Source organism: Camelus bactrianus, chromosome 15 (genome assembly GCF_048773025.1).
Source record: "Camelus bactrianus isolate YW-2024 breed Bactrian camel chromosome 15, ASM4877302v1, whole genome shotgun sequence".
Lineage (NCBI taxonomy): Eukaryota > Metazoa > Chordata > Mammalia > Artiodactyla > Camelidae > Camelus > Camelus bactrianus.
In genome coordinates this window covers 24,827,619-24,844,312 of record NC_133553.1, presented here as the reverse complement: position 1 = coordinate 24,844,312, position 16,694 = coordinate 24,827,619, and the positions used below count along the sequence as shown (strand labels likewise).

General features: G+C 44.0%; 1 protein-coding gene across 1 annotated transcript; it reads right to left on the bottom strand.

The window, feature by feature from the left end:
• Window positions 1-5,298: 5,298 nt before the first annotated feature.
• On the bottom strand, window positions 5,299-5,880 carry MSGN1 (mesogenin 1). The gene has a single exon (XM_010947356.2). The coding sequence runs from the start codon at window positions 5,878-5,880 to the stop codon at window positions 5,299-5,301; it is 582 nt and encodes a 193-aa protein (XP_010945658.1).
• Window positions 5,881-16,694: the final 10,814 nt, after the last annotated feature.

Genomic DNA, 16,694 nt, shown 5'->3' with positions numbered 1-16,694 from the left:
TATTGTTATTATTATTATTATCATCATCATCATCATCATTTTTTGTTTGGTAATTTTGCACCTAAAAGAAACCGAAGGAAAAGTTGTGAAAACTGTAATCCCTGGGAACACGTACTTCTGAAGTGTGATTTATGATACCTTTGGAGGCATACAAATGTGCCAAGATTGTTGCAAAACTCCCTTACTTTTCTCAAATTCCATCCTATGAGAGAGAGAAAAAGAATAGTCATGTTCTATACCGTGTGGTGTGGAAGGAGACCTGGAAAGTTCTCACAACTCAAAATATGCCCTGATCTCTGTCCATCCTAGTACGATGTTTGCACAGTGCACACGCAAATGCAAATCTTTTCAAACGAGAGCGCAGACTAGTGGAAATGGCTCGCACGCAGACTTCCCTGCGATTTGTTTTGTTCCCTGCTCATTTCCGGCACATGGAGCTTCGTACTGTGAAAAGAATGAGTCAGGCAGCTGTGGGTGGAATCCTGGGCCCCATGCCAATTGTGTGACCTTGGGCAAGGTGACTTGGCCTCTCTGAGCTTCTTTATTTGCAAAGTGGGCTAATATTCGCTATCTCCTCCTAGTGTTAAGAGTAAAGGAGAAAAAAGAGATAGAGCCTTTGACCCCGAGCCTGACCCCTCAGCTAATGAACCCACAACTGCTGCTGCCCCGGCTGGGAATCGCTCACGGCAGCGCCTTCTGGACTTTCGTCTCTCCTCCAACGCCCCTGACATCCAGCCCTGCCAGTCACCCCACTTAATGAAGAGAAACAGAAATCAATAGTGTTCAGCTGAAAAGAACTTAATGGGAGAATCTGCTGAGGAAAGGAGGGTCGAGAGTCCCAAACCCCAGAGATGAACAAGGAATTGTCTTTTTTCTCCAGGCTTCTCAGGTTCTTTGCTTCCTTCCTCCTCAGGGTTCAAGGGACTTTCTGGAACCAAAATATTCAGATCAGGTCCTTCTAAGAGGCACTGCTTAGTTTTTGGTATTTTATTTGCAAAGCAGATGTTATCTTGGGTTCCCCGCAGGAGGACAGAAGGTGGATGCCAAGCTCTGGTGGCTGTCAAGCCAGCCCAGGGCCGAGCCCGCCAGGGTCAAGGCCCAGGTCCAGGCTCAGGTCCAGGCTCCTTCCTGCAGCCTGGAGCGTGTACGGAATCAAAGGATGCCTCAGAGTCATCACAGAACATACGAAGCTACTGGAATGCGAGGTCAGAACAACAGCACCAGCGCTCATTTACATGTGCCTCTTCTTTTGCTATCTTTTAAAAAAAAAAATCTTAAAAGTCAAGGCAATACTGTCAACTTGTCAATTTGCACAGACTCCCCCCATCCTGCCCTGGCCACTCTCCCGATGAGCTAACGCAGCAGAAACTACAAGAAGAACAAAGAAACCTCAGCCCGGTGTGAATTGTGGAACATTTTATTGAACACAAATGAGCAGAAGAAGTCAGTCAGGTTTCTCTGTGGATTAAGAAGGACCCTAGGCGCCAGCAGGGAAGTGAAAGGAATTTCTGAGGACACGTTTGGGGTGGAGGCAGAAGTTCAAAGGGGCATCTTTTAGAGGATGAGAAGAATAGCCCCTTCAAGAAATGCTTCAGAAGGTAAAAGACAATGAGGGTCCCAGAGATGGGGAAGCAGGGACGAGGCTGAGAAACCTGGGAGTGAGCACTGGCTGAGAAACCTCTCTGACTGCCCAGCCCAGGGCACGCAGTGTCCTCTGAGCAGCTGGAGGAGCAGGCAGCATGATTCCAAAGGACAGGCCCAAGCTTTGGAGTTAAGAGCTGACTCCTACTTCAGTAGCTAACTAGTCAACCATGGGCCACCGGCTCATCGTGCAGCTCTGCCCCATTTAGTTGTCCTAAACCTTTGTTTCCTTGTCCTCAAAATGAAACTAATAGTTCCCACCTCCTGGGCCTGTTAGGAGGATTACATGAAATAGCAAATGTGAAAATTCTGGCTACAACATAGAGGAAATCCATGAATTGTGGTTCCCTCTCCAAGCACCAGAAATAAATTATTCTTAATCCTGAGCTACGCCCGAGGCAACAGCTTTTAAATGCTCCCTGGAGGGAATCTGGGACCTGTTCCAGCTAGCCTCCCCATCAGGGAGGCAGCTTCCCTGGGCGTTGCTGCAGGAGTCAGGTGCTGATGGGCAGCTGCCTTTCCTGGACAGGGCCCACCCGGGGCTGCAGGTGGTGTCGGTAAGACAAGGCCCTGGACCAGAGGCTTACTCCTAGGAAGCTGTCACCTTCTCCAGGCTCTCCAGATGCCTCCCCTCCAGCAAGTACCTTAGGAGTCCTGAAGGCAAGCCCAACTAGTAGTTGGGTCTGTGGCTTTCCAGAATTTTTTGAAAATGACGACAGGACTTCCCAATCCATCCACAGCATTTGGTCCCCAAGGCAACCAAAATTACCCAAGCTCTTGATAAACCATTCTTAATGCTTGAGCTGGAAAAAAATCAAAAGCCAAGGGCATTTGGGTTCCACTCTTTTTAAAAATGGCAAGGAAAATAAGTCAATATAAACACTGATCAAAGGCTGAAAACCCCCTTTCCCATATTACAGTCCTCTCTAATCCTTCACCCTCAGTACATGAAACACCACACACACACACACACACACAGGAACAAACACATGTACACGTGCACACACGTGCACACACATACACCCTCACATGAACAGCTGTGCATGCACAGGGTAGAGTCCCTTGAAGAAAATCTTGATACTGTTCAAAATATTCTAGATTCTTCTCTGAAACATCAGCAGCAAATATATGAAAAGTTGATGAAAATTTGTATACACAGGATGACATTGTAACAATTGTGCCCCACCGCCACCCATCACCCCCAATGACAAGTTTATACTTATTCTGCATTTATAAAAACAATAATCAGAAATAAAGTTAGATTCCTTCTTTGCACTATAGACAAAAATAAATTTGCAGGTAAATTAAAGATCCATCTATAAATAACTATTAAAATATTTTTTTTAAATCAGAACATTTGAATAGCCTTGGAACTGGGAAAAGTTAAGCAAAAGGAAGAAACACACAAGCCATAAGAAAAAAAATGAAGCACTTCAAAGAGCAAAAGATATCAGAATCAAAATCATAAATATAAGAAACCATAAACAAAGATTATAACAAAATGATAGACTGGAAGGAAATATTTTCAATACATATAATGTACAAAGAACTCTCCCAGTTTATTAACAAGAACATAAAGAACCCAATAAAAAAAGTGGCAAAGAGTATAAACTGGCCTGTTATAGAAAAGGAATCAAAGTGAATAATAGTCACATAAAATTTAAAAAGATGAGCCATCTCGAATAGAACATAGGGCAATTAAAATTATCACAAGAACAGTATAAACATGTTTTAATCCATTAAAAATTTCAGAAGATTGAGAAAATCCAGTGTCATCATGGAACAGCTCATTCTGTCATGAAATGTTAGGAGAACGTAAATAACAACAAATTTTTATAAAAGCCATCTAACAGTATTTATTTAAATTTAAAATGTGCCCACAACTCTGATCCAGAAATCCCATTTATGGGAAACTTTCAGCTAATGAAACTATCCGTGGATAAAGCTAGTTGTCTGGGATGTTTGTTACAGTATTTCTTTGTAATGAAAACAAAATATATATGATTCAAAGGTGATTCATTAAACAGATCATGTGTAGCATAGCACACCTGTGCTATGAAACATTGTTCAAACCTCTGCTTTCCAAATATTTTTCACATGTGTGACTTCTTAGGGCAAGTCTGTGCTTCAATCTCCTCAACTATAAAATCAAGATAATAATGGTACTTATATCATGGATTTATTCTTGTAAAACTGGAAGGACTTTTACTATATATTGCTAAGTCAAAAAACGAAAGCAATTTGCAGAATTAAAGGTATTCTTTAAAAGTATCTAAAAATATATGCATATATTTATTTGTATATGTTTGTATCAGCAAAGTAAAAAAGTGGAGAAATAATACATTAAATTGTGGACACATCTCCTGCCTTTGTAATTTGTTATTCAAAAGAAGAAAAATCACCAATAGGAAAAAAAAAAATGACAGGAGACATGAACAGACAATTCACTGAAAAACAAATGCAAATGTTTAATAACCACTAGGAGAAAAATTCAGACTTAAAAAAAAAACCCACTAGTTTTTTAGAAACTCCTTAATTCAAAGTCCGCATTTTGATGTCCTGAGCCATCAAATTAGTCAAGCTGAAGGTGCTGCATCGCCAACCCTAAGATGAAGCACAGTGAAGAGCGCGTTGTGGGTTCACAGGAGGTGATTTGGGGGAGGGTAGGAGGGGGACAGGCTGTGGATAAAGAAATAAATATCTCTAAAGGAGTTAGAGTAGACTTGAGTTCTAATCCTGACCCTTTTCCTTTATCTCTAGAATCAAACTAGCTTCCTATTCTTTCTGAGCCAATCTCTTCATTTGAGAGATGAGTAAGTGAAGGAATTCAATGAGGTTGTACTCATACCTGGCCTGGCCCAGGGAGCGCCCCCCCCCCCCCCCCGGCTCTGTCCGGGCCTGTTCAGGCTGTGCTGCTGGGTCTCCCTCCCCTTCCTCCTCCTCGCAACCCCCCATCCTCTGGCCCCCAGTGTTTTCAGCCTCCTTCCCCTTCCCTGAAGACAGGAGGGGCTGTCTTAATGTAACCTGTCTGCCTGTGACTTCCTATTCACCATGACACTAATTTCTTCTGCATTTAAGTAATTTTAGTCCCTGCCAAAGTAAAGGTCTGAGTTTAGTCAAACACACACACACACACACACACACACACGCAAGCACACAGACAAAATAGAACAGGAGCGCTATAGCTCTTTACTCAACCCTAATCTTTCTAAATAAGAATCCAGGTGTCACCCTGGATCCTGCACAAAGCCCAGGTTTAGTTAGCAACAGAGAGAAAGCTCCCCACACCAAAATGGCCAAAGAAGAATCATTGTGACAATTTTACACTATTGAAAAAATGCACTTGAATTCACTGACCCTTGGAAATACCTTGAACAGACAGAAAAGGACAAAGCCATCTGTCTCTTAGCAAAGGGCAAGTCTCTTGAGAAATGGTGGGGAAACTGGAAGCAGAAGTGCCTGCTTGTCTGGCAGGTAAATGTTCTGGTGGTTCTAACAGGTCCAGTGGGAATTCCCTTAGAGCTTTTCAGACAGCAAGGTCACCACGCTTACTATATAAAAATCACTATGTGCTGCTGTTCCGTGAGCCAGTCCAGGTCTTTAAGGCTCATCCATCCCTGCCCAGGGGGCCGGAGAGGTGGGGTCCCTGGGCCGAGCTCAGGCGCTCTGGGGCCGAGGCTCTCGGCCGCTGTTGAGAAGATCTGTGAGTTCTCCGATGTACTTGATGGTGTACTTCAGCGTCTGGATCTTGGTGAGCGGCTGGCCCCTCTGGCTGTAGACGGGCGGCAGGTAATTCCGGAGGGTGTGCAGGGCATCTGCCAAGGTCCTCATCCGGAGCTTCTCCCTCTCGCTGGCCTTCCGTCTCCGCTGGACCGACATCCTGACCTTGGTGCCCCTCTGGGCCTTGGGGCCACCAGCGCCCTGCAGATAAGCAGGCTGGAAAGCTAACATATTGTAGTCTACCTCCACCAGGCCACCGGTCCCAAGGCCGCTGCAGTCCTGGCTGCCCCCACTGCTGGCTCCTCCACGCCCACAGGACAGCCCGGCCACCGCTGGACCCGGAGAGGAAGAGCAGGACTCCAGCGATGGAGCTGGGGAGAGGCTCTGGGTGGGAGAGGCCTGGTTCAGCTCGAAGGGTCCCACCCGGTCTTTCCAATCCCAGGAGGACAGCAGGCTGGCGCTGTCGGAGGAGCCCAAGCCATCTTCCAGGCTGAGGAAGGTCTCACGCAGGGCGTCCATGCCTGCGAGACAGCTGCAGAGAGGACGACTCCCTGGCAAGTGAGGAAGGAAGCTCTGCCGCACGGCCGGGGCCGAGCTCTCTTTTATGATGGTAGGGGACAAGTGATGAAGTGGGAAAGAGGGCCGGGTAGAGGGAGTTCAAAGGAGAAACCAAGGACCGAGATGGAAAATGAACTCATCAGGTGTCACTTTCCCCTCATTGATAATTAGCATCTTCCAGCTAAAATGTCTTTAAACAGAAAGGCCTCCAAGAGAAGAAAAAAGGAATTATCTTGTTGTAACTAAACCAATTAAGGCTGCATAACTAGACTTAGCATCATCCTGTGGAACTCATAATGAGGGAGCCAAAAAAAACAAACCTGGGGCAATCTGCAGCAAGGAGGTGGTGGCCAGAGGGCCTGCTGGAGAGGGGCCACGACCTCTGATATCTCAGAGCAGATGGGGTGCACTGTTGGAGAAGCCGTGTGGTCTCGGGACAAGATAACTCCTCGGAGCTTGGATTCTCTCATTTGTCAGATGGAGACAATAGCTCTTACTTTAGGGCGGCTGCGGGGAGGAAGGCACACGGGCACACAGTGGATGCCAAGTTCCTTCTTTCCTTCTTCCTCTTTGGCAAATTTCCTTGGGTTTTGCAGAGCACAGACAAGCTCCCAACATGCCTACACTCAGAATGGCAAAGGCCAGCAGCTCAATCACATGCAGAGCCTTAATGAGCAGGAAACATCCTTCAAGAAGCTTAAAGCCCTTGCTTTCACTGAGTAGTCTGGGATTCCCCACAGCAGACAGACACCAGGAAACAGAAAGCTCCTTTAAGGCAGGGAGTTTCCAGAATACCTGGCATTTAGTCTTCTGAAGAGCTTTTTAAAATCCAGCTGCAGAGTCACACCTTGTTTTTTGAAATGTATAGAGGAAGTGTGAAATGAGCTAGGGAGCCTGTTTTCCCCACCACAGCTCCAAATGCCGCGGAATGTGTTAAGTTGGATGATCTTGCTAGTTCCCTTCACTTCCTACATGCTCTGAGAGATAGACCCTGGGCTTTGGAAGAGGGGTCTCAGATTCCCCATTTGTCCCAGGAACGTAACTCAGTCTCCATGCAACTAATTCTACAAATTAGTATTAATGTCAGAATCACAGTGAGTTACATTTCATATGAATGTGTCCTTTAACATGGTTATTTAAGTCCCTTTGCAATTATTGAAAAGAAATGTCAATGATATAATTAGAACATTTATGGTATTTTTTAATTAGCTTGGCTCAGGGGGAGAAAAAAGGCTCAAGCAGGTAATCTGTGGAAGAATGCTCTTAATTTTGCCATTTACTAAAGGATCCTAAGCCATATCTTGAAGAATAATAACATTAATGAAATATAATAAATGTAATAAATGACTTCTCCTTTCCTGTCTCCTCTTTTTCTTCCTTCAACTCTGATTGAAAAGCCTAGACTCTGTTGGTTCTATTCAAGGAACTTTACATATTATTATAGCTAACCTATTTTTTAAAAACCTACTATACAGATAAAAATACTGAGGCTCTAAGAGGTTGAGGGACTCAGTGAAGATTTCCCTGGTAGGAAGTGGCAGAGCCACTAAAAAGTGGTTGACACAAGATCCCTTGTAAGACCCCAAAGCCCTCTTTTTAAAAAAAAAAAAAAAAAATCTATTTTCTCTATTTCAGTTGGTTTTGATAGAGGCAGTTACCTGAATGTGACTCAGAGAAAAGGGAACTTTCAGTAGATCCGAGGCGGCTGCAGTTGCCACCGTCACAGTAAGCTTTCCAGTCTCATATTCTAAACTTCACAGTTTTCCATGTAATACTATATTTGCTTTCAGACTCCTTAAATGTTTTTCCCTCTTGAAAGTTTCTTTCTATAATTGCTAATCTTTTTAAACTTCCATTTTCAGAAATTTCATTTCGTACGTGAGACAGTGTCTGTCAAATTCTCGGTATACGGTAGACACAATAAATGTAGGTTCTGTTCTTCTGGCTACTGTCTCATCCTGGTCATACTCACCAGTATCAGGATGGCTTACTGTGTTCTGACTCCTCTCCCCTGCCCTCGGTCACCCAGCATTGCTGCGCTTAGAACAGGGAAAACTGCCTGGTTTCCATGTTTGCCACTGTAGACTCTCCCTCTGGTAAGAAGCAAATTGGAAGCAGGTTTGTATTTCTCCTGCTCGTCTCCATGAAGCACTCTGCGCTCAGTCTGCTGGACAACCTAACACCACCAGCATTTGAGGTCTGTCGAAGAGCACACCTAGTTGGTGCTTTTGTATCTCCATTGAGCATCAAGCCCCACAGAAACCGGATGAAGCTAAACTGGACCCAATAAAGCCTAGTTGGTGGTGTGATGTAGCAAGAAGTTGAGCCGGAGTTCACCTCCTTCAGAGCAAATGACTCACCGCCTCAGGCCACAGTATTTTCATTTGTAAAAGAAGGATAATAATATCTGTTCTGTCTTCTTTGTGAAGAGCACGTGTGAAATGAGGAGTGTAGACCAGAGGATCATTAACTCCCCTTCCAGCTCTAAAATGCGATGCAACGTGTTACTGTGTGAACGTGTTACTTGATTAAAAGAGCACCCATCACACCCACGAAAGAACTCAGGGACCACTGAGCCCATCCTTTCATCTGCATTCCAGAGACGGCAATGACTTGCTCAATGTCACACCAGAAGGCTGTGGCAGAGAGGGGAACAGAAGAGCCAGAGCTGCCTGACTCCCAGATCTGTCATTTTTCTTCCCTTGAAACTAATACAGATTAAGTGATATGTAAACTTTCCTATCAGTCAGAGTACATAGTTTCCACAATACTGAGTTACTGGGATAAATATTTTAATATGAATGTAAATGTTGTTCACTTAAAAAATATATATATAAGTTATCGTGACTATGATTGCAACAAATTTTTAAAAAGTCTCCAACCCTAAGTTATACGCCTAAAAGGACTTGCAAAATTTCCTGGTCCTGTTTTCCAAAGAGTAACATAGGGGTACAGATGGTCTCAGCTTTCAAATCCAGGACTATTATAGTAACCTTTTCTCTGTAGCTGCCCCCATGAAGAAGGACCCAGGATTTGCTACACAGATTATTGAGCAGTCTGCTGTCTAATTTTTAGAAAGATGAGCTTCTGAAGGAATGCCAGGGGTGTCCTCAATAACGGTTATGACAGAGACATGGACAACTGGGCATTTCATTTCCCATGAACCAGCGGTGATTGCAGACTCAGGACCGAAGGGCCAGGATGCTTTCCTCAGGTAGAGCCACTTCCAGGAAATTGACAAACAGTCCTCAAAGAATCAACTGGAAACGGGGCAACTGGCTGCTTCAGTGCTTGAATCTGAAACCAGCAGTGGTCCCACATCACTGCTAGCCCATCAGGCGTCCCTGTGTAAGTTAGAAAAATGCTGAGCTTGGACCTATTTCAGCCCCACGATCTCTGACCAGGCATCTCTGTGCAGGGCTCAACCCCCACAGACAGTGGCCCTGGGAGCCTCTGTGATATGTCTCCTTCGCAGTATTAGCATTTTTAGAACTTTAATGGCTGTTCGGACATGGGTGGATGGATGAAAAGTGATGGTAGTGCAAGAATGATGCCATTGGACCAAGAGATGATCATATTGAGTGAAGTAAGTCAGACAGAGAAAGACAGATATCATGTGATGTCACCTATACGTGGAATCTAAAAAAAAAAAAAGATATAAGTTTTATTTACAGACCAGAAATAGACTCATGGACATAGAAAACAAACTGTGGTTACCAGAGGGGAAAGGCAATGAGAGGGATAGATTAGGAGTTTGGGATTAACAGATACATATTAATTTATATAAAATAGATAAACAACAAAGACCTACTTTATAGCACAGGGAACTGTGTTCGGTTTCCTGTAATGAGTCATAATGGAAAAGAGTCTGAAATACACATATATATATATATGTCTGTGTATATATATATATGTACAAGTGAATCACTTTGCTGTGCACCTGAAATTCACATTGTGGACTGACTACATTCCACTAAAAAAATAAGGAGGCAAACTAGGCCTGGGTCAAATCTCAGAAATACTTACACACTGATTAGGGCCACGATTAAGAACCTGGAGGACTTTCTGAAGGACATGATGTCTGCAGCCTTGTTTTTTAAGTAGCCTTCCTATGGGTTCTTAAAAGAATGTTCCTTTAAAATCAGAGTTTTTTTTAACAAGGTGAAACGTTGGGGAGAGCATTTTTGTCATTGCTTGAAGGTTGGATATAGCATGAACTGTGCAAGAAACTGCCAGCCATTCCATGTCCCCAGGCGGTCAGTTGGAGGCTGGAGCTGGAGAGGAGAGCCTTGTCCCTCAGGATAAGGCACTTGGAGCTTATCCTGTAGAAGGCAAGAGCTTCTAGTCATCAAGATGAAGTTTCAGCAGGGGCGAGATTTGGCCAGCAAAGCATTGGAGCCATCAGCGCCAGCTGCTTGCGGACCTGTTTGTGTGGAACGTGACTAGGGGCCAAGGCTGTGCCAGATATTACAATAGGAGCTTAACATAATTGATTCACATTAATCCTTCAAACAACCCTAAGGAGCATTTATCATCACCCATCCTGTTTTAGCAATAAGAAACCGAGGCACAGAGGGCTTAAGTAATTTGCCTGAGACCTCCAATTCATGACTGGTAGCCCTAAAATGTGACCCTGGGCAGTCTGCCTTGGGTCCAGACTTTTAACCCCTTCCCAAAACAATGGAGCAGAATTAGCAGCATCAACATGATGATCCCTGTGGTGCTCCTAAAGCCGGAACTCAATCTTGAACTTTAGCTCAGTGGATATGAAGACACTGATTTATTGGTATCACTCAACCATGTAGCCAGTGTACACAGGGCACCTGAGATTAGCCCAGTGCATTAGGCATTTAGGGGTTAAGAAGATGTAGTAGGTTTAGACTTGCTGTCTCACTCCTAAATTAGATGGTTAGACAATATAGGCACCCACTCAACTCCTCTCTGCGAAGTTAGTGAACAGGAAAACTTCTTTTTTTAAAATTTTTTTATTGAAGCATGTTTGATTTACAATGTTAGCTTCAGGTGTACAGCAAAGCAATTCAGTTATACATATACATACATTTTTTTTTCTTTTCAGATTCTTTTCCATTATATGTTATTATGAGAAATTGAATACAGTTCTCTGTGCTATACAGTAGGTCCTTGTTGTTTATCTATATTATATATAGTAATGTGTGTCTGTGAATCCCCAACCCTTAATTTATCCCTCCCCGCCCTTTCCCCTTTGGTAACCATAGTTTGTTTTTTATATCAGTGAGTAACAGGCATACTTCTTAAAGTCTCAAGTCTAAAGGGAGTGTCTTGTGTGTGTGTGTGTGTGCGTGTGTGCACGTGTGACCTGCAGAAGCATTCCCTTTGTTGGCCATACATGGTTAACCCAGCAACGAAACACAACAATAATCATAAACTTACTTAGTGCTAAATGCTTTGTATGGCTTATTCCATTTCAATCTTACAAAAATCCTTTAAAGAAAAAACTGAGGCTTAGAGAAGTTGCAAACGTTGCCCAAAGTCACAAGACTAACCAGTGAAGGAGACAGTCAAGACCAAGGCAGTCTGACTCCGGAGCACCGGCTCCAGGGAGTGACCGTGTATCGTGAGGGAAGACGTAGGTGAGGGACGTGCCTCTTGGCGGCTGTTGTAAGGTTTGCAGTGGTTTTACAGCTCTGGGTTTGCGGTTCCAAAACAGGAGGCATCTGTCTCCCCATGCCACTTTCTAGTACTTTCCTTAGCCTTAGGCCACACAATTATCTTTATCAAACAAGCAAGGGTGGTATTTAGATATATTTTCCTATAATTGAAAGTTTCAGAAAGAATTTTTTATATAAATAAGACACATTTATGTATTTATGTTAATCACAGTAGTAATAACACCATTTTTGAATACCTGCATCACTTACTAACCGTGAAGGCCTCATCCACATCACCTCATGTAACCTCGATACAATCCAGTAAAGCAGTCATCAGCCTCATTGGACAAGAAAGAATGCAAAGCTCAGATGCTCAGAACATCACACAAGGTCAACTGGACACAGCCCTTCCTTTTAAGGTCACAGCCTTACCCAACGCCCCGGCAGCCAACACACCCAGAGCTAGCTCAGTAAGGCAGCCGCTTCCGGCCCTCACTGCCTCCAGCTTGGGCTCGTCATGCAGACACTCAGTGTACCCTGGTTTCAAAAGCTATCTCTGGCCATTGGGGTCTACACACTCCCCCAACCTTGGTATGCTCCACAGTCCCTTGTCCCAGCCACAGCCATGCAGAATCCCATTGACCAGTCCGGCCCCTGGTCTTCCTGCTGGTGAGGGACACAGACGGTGTTTGAACACAGTCAGGACTAAGTTAAAAACCTGGACCTTTCACTCCATCACCCTAACACTTAGATAATAGATCATTCTTGTGGGGCAGAGGGAGGATGGGGTGTGTGTGTGTGTCTGGATGTGTGTTAAAAGAAAACACTTAAGTGCAATGTGATATCTTCGTACGTCCTTGAACGAGTGAAGAGAAATAAAAGTAGCAACTTCCTCGCTGGTTACTGACAGCGTTCCTGTGTCATTAAGCTTTGCGAAAGTTCTAGCCAAGCCAGCAGTGGTTCTTCCCGGCAGGACTTTCATGCCACTGCCATCACTCTCACTACCAACCAAGGAAATAATAAAAAATATTGGCTCCCCTGATTTGGGTTGGAGGCTCATTATAAAGCCAAAGAGTACTATTTTGTTTTTTCATCCTCTTAAAAATAAATCACCAAGCATTGTGCAGTGTACAAACATGATTTTCACCAGTTGAATAGTTAAAAGAGGACAAAATAGCAGAAAGAAATAGAAATGAAAGCATTTGGCTTACTTCATAGGTGAGACTGGGGACAGAAGCTAAATATGCTAAATTGTAGAAAAACCTTTAAAGCAGAAAGAGAAAACCCTTGCAGACTCGTCCAGCAGCTCCTGAGGAGGGTTCCCTGACCTGGAGTTAGGTTTATCTTCACCCTCTTCGCTAGATGACGTCAGGAGAACGGCAGCATCTTAGCTCCCGAACATCTCTAAGCCTTCTTTCTCCTCAAGCACGCTGACAACCTGACCTCCAGGTCTTAACTCGTCAACGCCAAAGGCTGTGTGAATTTTCCTTGCAGCATGAACATAGGGGGAAACCAAGCCAGTGTGGCTTTCTTTAGAAAGACTCCATTCCCAAATTGCCACGTCCACGTGGGGTCCCTAAGGTTTCTGATGAGAATATAAGCTGCCTCCTCTTTTGAACGTATGATGAAATGTATTCCTTTGAGGGGAAAAAATCTGATCACTGTGTCTGCACAAAATGGGCAGTTGGGTTGAAGGCAGGAGGGGAGCAGAGAGGGGAGGGTGCTGTGTAAGATCAGAGCAGGGGAAGAGGGTAATAAATAGAGGAAGTGAAGCTAATTCTCCCTGGAGAGGAACCGGGCAGAGTGTGTCGATTATTCTGCCAGGGAGAATGAGCAGTTCGTCTTAGCTCAAGAAAAACTCATGTCAACATCTTGCCCCCCAAAAGCCTGAGGGGGTTCCCCACAAGGGAGAGGAAGCAGTTTTGAGGGTTTCACCACTGATTCTTCAGCAACTGGCTAGCAAGATTCAAAAAAACAAAACAAAACAAAATAAAACTCATGTGTTACATTTACACCTCCTCCCCCTTTTAAGTTGGATTCTTTATTACCACTGGCATTTGGGGTGGCATTTTAATACCCATGTCAAAAAAGTTGAAAGCAGTTTGCACTGGGGCTGTTCTTTAAGGATTTCCCTCTGTTTTTATCAGCCTGAAGAGCAGAAAAGTGCAAAGTTACTTCTTCCATCCCCATCAATGCCAGTAACTAAGATGCCAAAAGTCCCGATATTAAATGAAGGCTAAATGTTTTTAGCAGGAGATCTGTCTAATGAGCCTGCTCATTTTCAGAAACTCTGGCCCCTCCTTTGGACCATTTTTAATTCAGGCTTTCACATTTGCCAGTTAATTGATACCTAAAAGGCAGATACAAGGCAAAGAACAAACTTGGGGAAATATTTTCCACAAATATGAGTCAAAGGGCATTGCTATGGAGAACTCATACAGATAAGAAAAAACAGAGGCTTGCCACTGGGGAGATGCACAAGGCATGAATAAACAGCTCGCAAAAGAAGTCCAAGCGGCTGACAAACATAGAAGAAAATGTTCATCTCACTAGTAATCAAAGACATGCAAATGGCACACCGAGGCGAGGCCATTTTTCACCTCTCAAACTGGCAAAGTTGGCAAGAGGGTGAGGAAGTGGTCCCCCCCAACACCCTGCTTGTGGGAGGGTAACCTGGTTAGTTTTTTAAATATTTTAAACCTCGAAAATGCGTTTTAGATTTAAAAGTATCTCTGACACATAAACTTTCTTCTATAGAACTGAACAAAGCTGCGGTCAAATATTTATGAGCAAGAATATTCATCATAGTATTATGATAGTATAATAGTAAAAAACAAAGCAACAGCCTCAATATCTCACAACAAAGGAGTGATGACACAAATTATGTCCTTTCTGTATGATAGAATAGAACCCGGTGGATTAAAATCGTATTTATGAAGAACACATAATATAGAAGATATAATTTAATATCAGGATTTTTAAACAGGATATATGAAATTAATGCTCTGATCCAGTTACATTTTTTTTAATAGAAAAATGACTAAGTAAGACTGGTTATTTCTGGTGATAGGAACTGAAGGTAACTTTTCTTCATTCACCTTCCCTTCTTCTTGAGGAAGAGTCTAGTGACACAGCTAAAAGCACAGAGTCTGCCGCCAGGGAACCCAGGTCCAAACTTGGACTTTACTTCTGTAACTACACAGTCCTAAGCGGGTAACTGAATCCCTCTGTCTCAGTCTCTCTAACTGTAATATGGGATTTGTGACAGTACTCGCTTCACAGCCTTGTTGTGAGGATTGATACCTGTAAAGAAATGTCATTATATCTGGCCTCAGATCCAGTCCACATTCAGTGACTGGTAGCTGCTATTATATTTTATAGTTGTCGGTATTTTCTAAATTTTCCAGTTATTAACTTAAAAATTAGAATTTTCAAAGCAGTGACTAGGCAAGGCTGGCCTGTGCTGGTCCATGTCTAGAGGACAAAGATGCAGGAATCACAGCTGCCGTCAAGTTGAATCGAAGCATCTGGGTAGTACACTTATTTAAAGAGAAAGAAAGAAAAGACAAAGACAAGAGGAAGGAAAGAAGGGAGAAAGGGAGGAAGGACGGGAGGGAAGACGGGAGGGTGGGAGGGGATCAGGGAGATGCGCTCTGGAAAGGCGATGGAGCATCGACAAATAGGCTGCATCAGGTCGCTGAGTCCTTGCTGGAGCTCCATGTTTAGTATACATGGTGCACAGCTCACACGCACACCATGTCGACAAGAATCACTTGGGGAGAGCAGAAGAGTTATTTTCAAAAGAAAGATTCCCAGGCCCTCTCTTGAAGCTGTTGATTTGATAAGTCAAGGCTGGAAACCAGGTAATCTCTGTTTTTAATAAGCAAGAAAGCTGGGATTCACCACCCTGGCCAGTTAGAAGCACTTCAGAGGTCGATGAGCTACTGAGCCCCACGCCAGGAAGCTAAGAGGATGTCCAGGGCAAGTCCTTCTGCCTAGATTGTTAAATAGAGACGAACCCTAGGAGGCAGGGAGCAGGACTGGGGACATCCAGGGCTTTATAACTCCTTGACTGTTTCATGCCATTAAAAATCACTTCTCGTCCTGTCATTTAAGGCCCATCCATGGTCTGGCCCATCCTGACCCTTCCAGCTTTATGCCCCCCTTGTCCTCAGGCACATTCTCTACCCCCAGGATGGCCCTACACTGTTTCTAGATCACATTTTCTTCTCTCAGCCTTTGCCTGGGCTGTGCCCCTCACCCAAATCTCTCTCTCTCCCTTAACCTCTCAGATTCTACCAAGCCCTCTAAGCCAGGGCCAAGTGTCTTCTCCAGAAACCTGTGTCCCGTCCACTCCTTAGTGACCATTTATATGGATAGCCTAGTTCAGAAGTTTGTTGTACTGACTGGTATTATTTATTGATTCTTTCACTTGTTAAAAAGCTTCAATAATACCTAGTATAAGAATATTGCCTTATAATATGTAAAAGATTTTCATCTCTATTACGTCTTTGGAGCTTCACCACAACCCCCCAAGATGGCTAACATCATTATCGCCATCAGAGAGTTGAGGAAACTAAAGTTTAGAGAGGCTTTTTGTGCTTGCCTACCTTACAACTACCAATAAGTGGCAGAATTAAGAGACTGCACCAGTGGTCGAAGGAGTAGGGGATCCCCAGCTGAAAACGTGAAATGTGGGGGGTTAATGAGTGGCTGTTCGTTGCCCAGACCTGGGGGAGGGCTGAGGCATCAGGCTCTAAAGAACAGCTGCATCTTGGGGCTGAGCCTATGTCGTCTGCCAGCTCAAAGGGTGGGCTCATTACTGCAGCTGTTGCTGGCTTTAGGGAGCCAGCCAGCTGTTCCTGGGAGAGGGAATCAAAGGGAACAGAGGAAATGGAATCCTGCAAAAATAACCGTGCCTGTATGTTCTCCCTCCTCGTAGCTCAAAGCAGTTCTAAAGATGTAATCTAATTACTCTTTGTAGGAAGACCGGGTTGGGCAAGTCCAAGTGAGGAAGCCAGGCAGAGAGAAGGTAAGTGTCTTAAACTGGCTTTTCCTGGACATTCTTAAGAATGGAAAACAGAGTCTTTGAGGGTTGCACAACCTTCTCAATCATTTATGATCAGCTCTACAGAAGAGTGTTCT